Source organism: Macaca fascicularis, chromosome 7 (genome assembly GCF_037993035.2).
Source record: "Macaca fascicularis isolate 582-1 chromosome 7, T2T-MFA8v1.1".
Classification (NCBI taxonomy): Eukaryota; Metazoa; Chordata; class Mammalia; order Primates; family Cercopithecidae; genus Macaca; species Macaca fascicularis.
Genome location: NC_088381.1, coordinates 171,703,700 through 171,711,942, shown reverse-complemented (window position 1 = coordinate 171,711,942; position 8,243 = coordinate 171,703,700). Strand labels below are relative to the sequence as shown.

Below are 8,243 nucleotides of genomic sequence, written 5' to 3'. Positions count from 1 at the left end.
GGACATTTGAAGGGGTCTTGAAGGACATACAGGAGTTTAAGGCTGGCTCAAGGCCAGGTGAGGATCCAAGCTGAGGGAGTGGGGTGAGGCCCAGCTATATGGTGGGTGGCGGTGGATGCCTGGAGGCTCAAGGTCGTCATGGGGGCCTGTGTGCAGGGCAGAGCAGCAGGGCCGAGAGGATTGAGACAGCGACTCTGTCCCACGTGACAACTAAGGGTGGGCTGGGACAACTAAGGGTGGATTCCACTCTCCATGTGCGGATCCTGGTGACTCACCCAGGGCCGCCACATGGGCTACCAGTCCTGGCTGGAAAATGGGCACAACCTGGACCCTACAGTGCCTGAGGCTTACGTGTCCTATAAACCGTGGAGCTGCGCCTCAAAGAAACACCTCCTGGTGTTCACCTGTCAGACAGCATGCAGGCCTCTGCTGTGGCCAGGAGGGGCAGGGCAGGCTTGGGGGAACTGAGACCTCGGGGTGTGAGCCACCCAGTTCATGACACCCCAGGCACAGCCTAACCCCAAAGCTCCTGGCATTAGGGTCACCCACTTCCATGTTGAACCTGACCGGGGGCCCCTCCTCTGTGCCCCAGGTGAGGAACAAGGTTAGAGGGAAGGCTTGTGTCCTGGAAGGAGAGGACAAGCCCTCAGAACAGGGCTGAGCAACCCTCAGGGACACAGGACTCCCCGACCACATAAGCCACAGCCCCCAGTGACCCACAGTGTGACACTTCGTGGGGACCAGGCGGCCTGGGGTGGACCCTTCCTTCAGGGGCTCATGCAAGTAACCCAGGCAGCCACACTGAATATTCCAGCCCGGGGCTGTGGAGGAAGGCCCAGCACTCCTGGACCACCCCAACCCCAGGGACAAGTGGGCTTTTCTGCAGCCAGATGGGGATGGCCACACATCTGCCCCTTTGTCCTGGAGTCTGGAGCACCCATCATGCCAAACCAGGACAGGCAGGAGCAGGGACCAGGGGCAGAGCGCAGGCAGGGCTGGCCTGGACAGCGGGTGGGGGTGGCCTTGGCCGCTAGGGATCATGCAGCACAGAGGGGACGGCACGTTTATTGCTCATCACTGACACTCAGGGCCAGGCGCCTGCCAGCACAGCACTCAAGGCCCCTACAGCCGCTGAGGCTCCCAACAGCCGCTGACTCCATGGGCTGAAACCCAGGCCCCCTAGGCACCAGTGGCAGCTCCAAGGACCCCATGGCTGACATAGGCACCGGTCCTCCCTTGAGGCTGTCACACACCAGGGCGGGCGAGGAGAGCCCCCCAGCCTGGGCGTCCCACCCTCTGTCCCCGCTTTGGAAAATGCCCCCTTAGCCTTTGAGAGGTGTTCACATAGGCACTGTCCCTGGAAGGTGTCCTGGACACATCTCCTGGACCCTACACTGTTGTCCCGTGGGGGGACCTCCTCCATGCCCCTGGCTTCTGTGAGGGGTAGGGGTGCCCACATAGTTCCGGGACTCACAGGCTGGCACTCACACCCTAGCCCCGACACGCTTGCCTGGTCGCCTGTGGCGAACAACCCGCTCTGCTGCTGCTCTCCGCAGCGCTGCCTGGCCTGTGTCAAGGGGCTCTGGCTGGGTGGGGGCTGCCCCGCCTCTTGGACTTGAGTGGACGCAGGCCTGGGCTGAGCCCAGTGCTGTGACGTCAGCCTGAAGGCCAGAGAGCAGGGTCACCTCCCTGGTTCCTGGGCTGGCCTGGTCTCCTAGCACTGGGGAGGGCAGGGCAGGGATCCTGGGTCATCTCATCCCAGCTTTTGGCCCAGGCTGGAGCCTCAGCCCGGGAACTGGAGAAACACGAGATGGTCTCAGGCCCTGTGGGGCAGCCAGGGCCGTGGGGGCTCAGGGGTCAGATGCAGCATGGCCTCGGGGACAATGCCCCCTCCCTCCCCCACCCTCTTCCTGCTTAGGCCCACCTGGGAGGGGGTCAGACTCCCCCACCTGCACCCTTTGGCCTCAACATCCAGGGGAGCCTGTGACAGTGGAGACTTCATATTGGCAACAAACAGCAGCTGGGATGGGCCGCGGGACTGGACAGCAATGGCTGAGGCCCAGCCCCAGCACTCCTCCTCCATCATAGCCACCCCTCCTGCCGTCCCACTCTGGCCACCCAGGAGGCCCCCAAGCCCCGCCCCACCATCTGTGTCTGGCAGGCATTGCAGACCATATAAGGTGCCTCTGGCCTCCCTGCCCAGCCCTTCGGTGCTCCCAGCTCCCTGATGCCCTGGGTGGCGGCGCCCTAGCCTGGGGTCTTGGTGGCGAAGGTCAGGTAGCCAGTGTGGCCCACGGCCTCCTTCATGGGCGTGCCGCTGCGGAAGGGGCCAGTGTCAGGGCTGGCAGGGCCATCTGTGCCTGCGCCCAGGTCGGGTGGTGGCAGGCTGACAGTGCGCACGTTGTAGACCTGTGGCAGCACCTCCAAGGTGCTCAGCTCCGAGAAGCCACGTGCCGCCAGCGCCTGGCACGTGCGCTGCACCTGCTCGATGCATGGCGAGAAGGAGCAGAAGCGCCCACCTGTGGGAAACAGGACGCGAGGGTCAGAGGGCAGAAGTGGCCTGTCTGGCGCTGGCATCCCTGAACTCCCACCCTAGGGTCTGAGGCCAACCTAAGATGGTCCCAACGCAGACTGCAAGCTCTCCAGAGAGCTGGGATGCAGGGCAGAGGGGCCTGGCCCTCAACTGGCAGCCCACCATGGGGCCTGGCGCCACTGTTCATGTCACCCAGCTTAGCTGCACTAGGCCCTCCCACATGCCAGGCACTGGGTCAAGCTTGTGCCGCCATTGTCTCACTTGGCCCACAGTGGGCACTGCTCTCCTGCCTTCCACGGGGCTGCTGGAGCGCTGGGCCCAGAGTAGCTCTGACAGCACGGCAGCGCGGGGCGGTGCGGGGGCCGCTGCTGTCACAGGAAATCAGAGGCTGTCACTGCTCCCGGGAACAGGAGGCGCCTACTCGAAGCACAGCCTGAGCATGACAGCCCCTCCCTGCCGCCTCCCACCAGGGCAGCTGCGGGCTTCGCTTGGCCTGGCCTGCAGTGAATGAGAACCCAGCCCGGGTCAGTTCCTGTCCTGGCTGGGAGGAACTGGGGAAGCCAGGGCCGGGTAGAGGTATGGCCCAGACAAATGTCCTCAAATGTCCCTGAGGCTTGGTCCCCTCAGGTGTACCCTGACACGGGGCCGCTGGGAGGTTCAGGGTTAGAGGAGGCACCTTCTGTGTGACAACAGCCTAGACAGGGCACCGAGGCTGAGCGCACCGAGGCTGAGCGCACCGCACCCTCCCCAATGGGCTCCAGTGACCAGCAGGAGACGCCAGGCCCCTGAATGAGCCTGGAGCCTTTGGACCCAGAAGGGGGAGCTGGCAGGAGAAGGGACAGGTCCCAGAGGCAGGCGCAGGTTCCCCGGGCCACTCCGGAGGAAGGAGTCACAAAGGCAGCATGGGGGCCCCAGGAGGGGTTCTGCCGGGTTCAGCCTCCCCGGGACTACGGTCCAGGCCCAGAAGTGTCCCCAGAGCAGGGAGCCTAGGAGGCAGAGCGTGGAGATCCCCACAGCTACCCCAAGGCCTCAGCAGAGACCAGCACCCAGGAGTCAGGGCTGGGCCAGAGCCAGCAGGGAATCCCCGGCCATGGCCTTGCTGTCCGTACAGGGCCTCGGCTAGTCTTTGAGGTGGGGCGGGGCGCCCCACACCCCCACCCTCCACCCTCTCACAATGCAACTCTCAGCTGGGAAGAAGGGGCCCCTGCTGCCTGAACTGCTCCTTCTCCAGAAAAGGGAAAAACCTTGGCATCCCAGCCACCTCCCTGGCTTGAGGCCCGACCTTCCCCAGGGCTGCCCCGCCTCCGCACCCAGCATCTTCCCTAAAAGGGGCCAGCTCCCTGGGCTCCAGAGCTCGTGGGAGGAGAGACTTCGGGAAACAGCAGGGGCAGGGGATTCCACACACCGCCAGCCGGGCCTGCCCTGCACTTGGGTGGCACTGCCACCTTTCCCGATCGGGGGTTGACATCCTCCCCATCGGCCCATCCTCCCCAGCTCTGCCTCCCCTGGCCAGCCTGACCCACTCCTCATCTAAGGCCAAGACGAGGCCCTGGCCTAGCCACTGCCATGGTGTGGCTTGGTTTCTGGACCCCTCAGTCCTGCACCCTTGCCCCAACCCCGCCCGGGCTGTACCTCTCCCGGAACCCCTAGTGCACCTTCGACCTTGAGGGCATCCCAGGCGTGGCCCACAGCCTCCCAGGGTGACGGGATGTCCAGGAAGACGGCGTCGGCCACGTGGCTCACGCCAAAGCCGCTGCGGCACACATCCTGGGTGCGCACAGTCACCCAGCGGCCCACACGGTGCTCCTGGAACTCCTCCCGGGCCTTCTCTGCCCGCTGCTGGTGGAACTCCACCGTGTGCAGGTGGCCCGTGGGTGCAATGGTGCGGATGATGGCGTGGGACACAGAGCCACTGCCGGTGCCTGGCAGGACAAGATGGGAAGAGCAAGGCATCAGTTGGGACTGCTCGGGACCCACAGCCTCCCAGGAAACAACCCCCACCTCACCCTGGAGACCCACACAGTGCTCGGGAGGACCCCAGATTACAGGCGGGCGTTACTCCAGGGCTGTGTGGTCCCCGCTGCCTAGAGCCCTGGGCTAGCCTTGGGTTGGGCGCCCTGTCTAGGGGTGAGCTGGGGTTGACAGGCTGTGTATGCTGTGGTGTCCGCTGTGGGCACAGGCCAGGCCAGTGGCAACCCTGCCCTATCCCGCCTGGCGCATGTATAGGCACTGAGAGCAGCCCAGCTGACTGGAGCCTCAGGGGAAATATGTGCAGGGGGAACAGAGAGGCCCATCCCATCGCTCAGCCCTGTCTCCTTCCAGGCATGGCCAATCCCTTCCTCAGTCCCCATCAACGGTGGCCTACCCTGCCCGTCCTCATGCCCACCTCTCCCCAGAAGCTCCTTGGTCCCCTTGGTCCAGCCCACCCCCACCAAGCCTGCCTAAGCCTGACCCCACCACACGGGGGCTGGGGCTCTGCCATGGCCTGGTTGGACTCAGGACGCAGGGCCTGGCCACCAGCCACACAGCCTCAGTCCTCCCCAGCACACCTGCCCCAGCTTCCCTCCGGATGGCCCCTCTGCTTGACTTCCTGTCCCGTGGAAAGGGCCAGGGCCTGCGTCCTTCCTCCTGCTCCACCTTCAGGGGTCATCTACCTGATGTCACTCCCATCCCCAGGCCCCTCCACTCGAGACTCCTGCTAGAGCAGCTACTGCACACTTGCTACCCATCCCTCGAACCCAAATTGCATTGAGCATCGCAAGCGCTTGGGCCAGACCCATAGAGGTGCTTCCACTCCCTCTGTCCCATCCCATGTCCTGCCACCTCCCACATTCTTTTTAGGGAGCAGCCCCTCCCCTAGGTGCTCCTAGTCTGCTGCCTATTCCCCCCCGCAGAGCCTGGCCATGCCTCCTTCCCACTCAGGGGCAAGTCAGACTTGCTGGCCTCCAGGGTGGAGCTCGCCTCCCCTCCAACCTCACTCCCAGCCCCTCTGCCTCCCCCACTGAGCCTGACTCGGCAGCACACTCCAACTGCAGGGCCTCGGCATGTTCCTCCTTGGTGGCGCTGTCCCTCAGCTCTTCGCAGGCCCCCTCTCATCATGTTCAACTCAAATGTCCCCTCCTCAGAGAGGTCTTCCCTGCCTGGCCTAGCTGGAGGGACCCCACTCTGGGTCCCCCTCAGACACGCAGCCCTGTCTCACAAGTTTCACAGTAACCAGTGGCACTGAGCCGCTCACCCAGGCTGTGTCCCCGCTCCTCGAGGGCAGGAACCTGGTCTGTCTTGTTCACGGTTCCGAGGAGGGGACCTGGCATATCTGAGGAGGCCAGAAGAAGCGTGCTGCTTGATTGAGCTCTCTCACGAGAGTGGGGCAGGGGCGGAGAGGCCAGCACCCGCCACAGGATGCACAGGAGCAGCAGCTGATGGGATTGGCTAAGTCCTGCTCTCCACCCCTCCCACCCAGACACCCCAGAGAGGGACACGGTGACCTGCAGCCCTCAGAAAGCCAGCATGGCCGTGCTAGGCACTCTTCGTGAACCTGAACCCTAGCTCTCCTGCCCGTGAGGAACATGCCACCAACAACCTAGACGCCTAAGTGCCTGGGGCCAATCTTGGCTTCAATCACTGCACCGGGCAGCACCTGTATGTGTGCAGGGTTCCCACAGCCCAGGCCCTGGACTCAATGACAATGGTGCTAACATTCATTGGTGGCAGGTGAGGATCTGATCATGGATGAGGATGGGAACACTCTCCACCTACAGTGAGCTCCTTGGGGTAGCCCTGGCCTCTTTCCAGAAGGGGCAACTCTCTCTGCTTCACCATCAGCACCGAGGACTAGAGGTTGACGGTCAGCACCTAGGACAGCGCCAAGCATCAAGTTGGCCACACCCCACCAAGGCAAGCAGGACCCTCACTAGAGCACCAGTCCTCCCCAGCTCCCCCTGGTCCATTTACAGCCACCTCTCACTCCAGTTACAGCACCAGCCTCCTAACGGGCTTCCCTGCCTCCACCTTCACTCCCTGCTGTCCGCGTCCCGGAAAGATGTGAAAATAGAAACTGAGGAGCCACATCTGTCTGTAGGAAGTGCAGGCTGGAGGCTCTGACCTCCACCTTTGTGTCAATTTCCGAGTTAAACTGAGGCAGCCTGAGGAACTCACCAGACTCACAGACCACAGAGCCGGGCCGAAGCTCCAACATCATGGTGATGAGGGCGATGTCTGTGGAGTAGAGGATCTGTGTGCGGTGCGGCAGGTTCAGCGTCCAGAGCTCCGGCGTGGGGTGCAGCACGTACACCCAGCCACCTCGGCCGCACGTCACCTTGGAGCCGAAGGGGCGGCCGATAAGGTCAACTGAGTGCCGCAGGACACCATGCCGGGTCTGGGTCTGTGCCCCACGCTGCACACGCACTGCCACCATTGCACCATGGCCCAGTGACAGGATGGCCGTGTCACCCTCCTTGATCAGCTCCTCGTATGCCACGAAGCTCATGGTGCTAATGTCTGGCAAGTGCCAAGGACCTGGGGAGGGGTGTGTGTAGGTATGAGCAAGTCAGGAGGCAGGATGAGGGTCTGGGGTCTAGGTAGAAGGCTTCGAGGCCTACATCCCAGCAGTGGGCATGGGCGGGGTGTGGCTAGTTCAGTCTCTGCAACTGCCTGACAGGGAGCCCAATAGCGCTGCACTCTGGCCTGGCCTCTGAAGCCTTTCTTGGTCTAGGACAAGAGACAGGGACTATGAGCCTAAAGCAGACATGAAAAGACAGAGGCTTGGCAATGGCGGAGGTCGGTCCCAAGGATTTCCGGAGTGAGGACCCGACCCTCCCATCACCCTTCTCCATGAGTCTGACTCCCATTCCCCAGGTGTGAGAGGAGGAAGCGCCTTTCCGAGGTGTCCACCGGCGTGGGAGAGGCAAATGGTCAATGAGGTCACCTCCAAGCCAGGCTTGATTCCTCGCCCCGGTCTCCCCCACAGGGGCTGGGTAGCAGGGTATGACAGAGGGGTAAGGGCTCCCCAGGAAGGGGCTGGTGACTCAGAGCTGGCCGTCCACGCAAACACCGCCCAGCCGGTGCAGAGGCAGCAAGGGGCCAGGCCGGGCCGGCGGGGGCCACCCATGCGAGGCTGGAGGAACAGGACTTGCGCGCCGCGCTCGGCCCGGGCCACTCTCACCCGCGCCCTGCCACCCTGGGCCCCGCGGAGTCTCACCTGCGACGCTCCCGCCGCCGGGGCTCCACACGTGCCTCCGCGACGCGCGACGGGGGCGGCCACAACACTTCCGGCTCCGCGCCCGCTGATGACGTCGCGCCCCGCTTCGCCCCCTCCGCGCACGGGATCCTGGGAGCGCCAGGCTGCCCTTCCCGCCCCTCCCAGAGGACGTTTCCTGGGCGACTTCTTGCCTCATGTGAGCTGCTCTGTTTACACTTGCTGGTCGCTGGAAGATCGAAAGACTGTACAAAATCCACATGGCGGCCGGCCGGCGTGGTGGCTGTCGCCTGTGATCCCGCGCTTTGGGAGGCCGAGGCGGGAGGTTCTTCTGAGCTGAGGAGTTCGAGACCAGCCCGGTAAACGTAGTGAGACCCCACCATCTCTACAAATAATAACAAACAAACCAAAGGTCCCGCCGCCCCGCCGGCCGCGGGTCGCCATCGCACCCAGGCACATTTGAAGGGCGGCAGGAGCCAAGGCCTGGCTGTCACTGCTGTCCCGGACCCCTTCGAC

General features: G+C 63.8%; 1 protein-coding gene across 5 annotated transcripts; it reads right to left on the bottom strand.

Annotated features, from left to right (window-relative positions):
- Positions 1-1,049: 1,049 nt before the first annotated feature.
- TRMT61A (tRNA methyltransferase 61A) lies at positions 1,050-8,243 on the bottom strand. Of its 5 annotated transcripts, XM_065547531.2 has the most exons (6): positions 7,731-7,796; positions 6,689-7,048; positions 6,230-6,385; positions 5,769-5,846; positions 4,189-4,455; positions 1,050-2,519 (listed from the first exon to the last, which is right to left on the bottom strand). In XM_065547531.2, exons 2-6 carry the CDS (start codon positions 7,017-7,019, stop codon positions 2,248-2,250), a joined length of 1,104 nt encoding a protein of 367 aa, XP_065403603.1. In that variant the 5' UTR covers positions 7,020-7,048; positions 7,731-7,796; the 3' UTR covers positions 1,050-2,247. The 5 variants fall into 5 exon arrangements, with proteins under 5 accessions (XP_065403603.1, XP_015309722.1, XP_073854468.1 ...); XM_015454236.4 differs by lacking the exon at positions 5,769-5,846; XM_073998367.1 differs by lacking the exons at positions 5,769-5,846; positions 6,230-6,385 and having other exon boundaries at positions 6,689-7,240.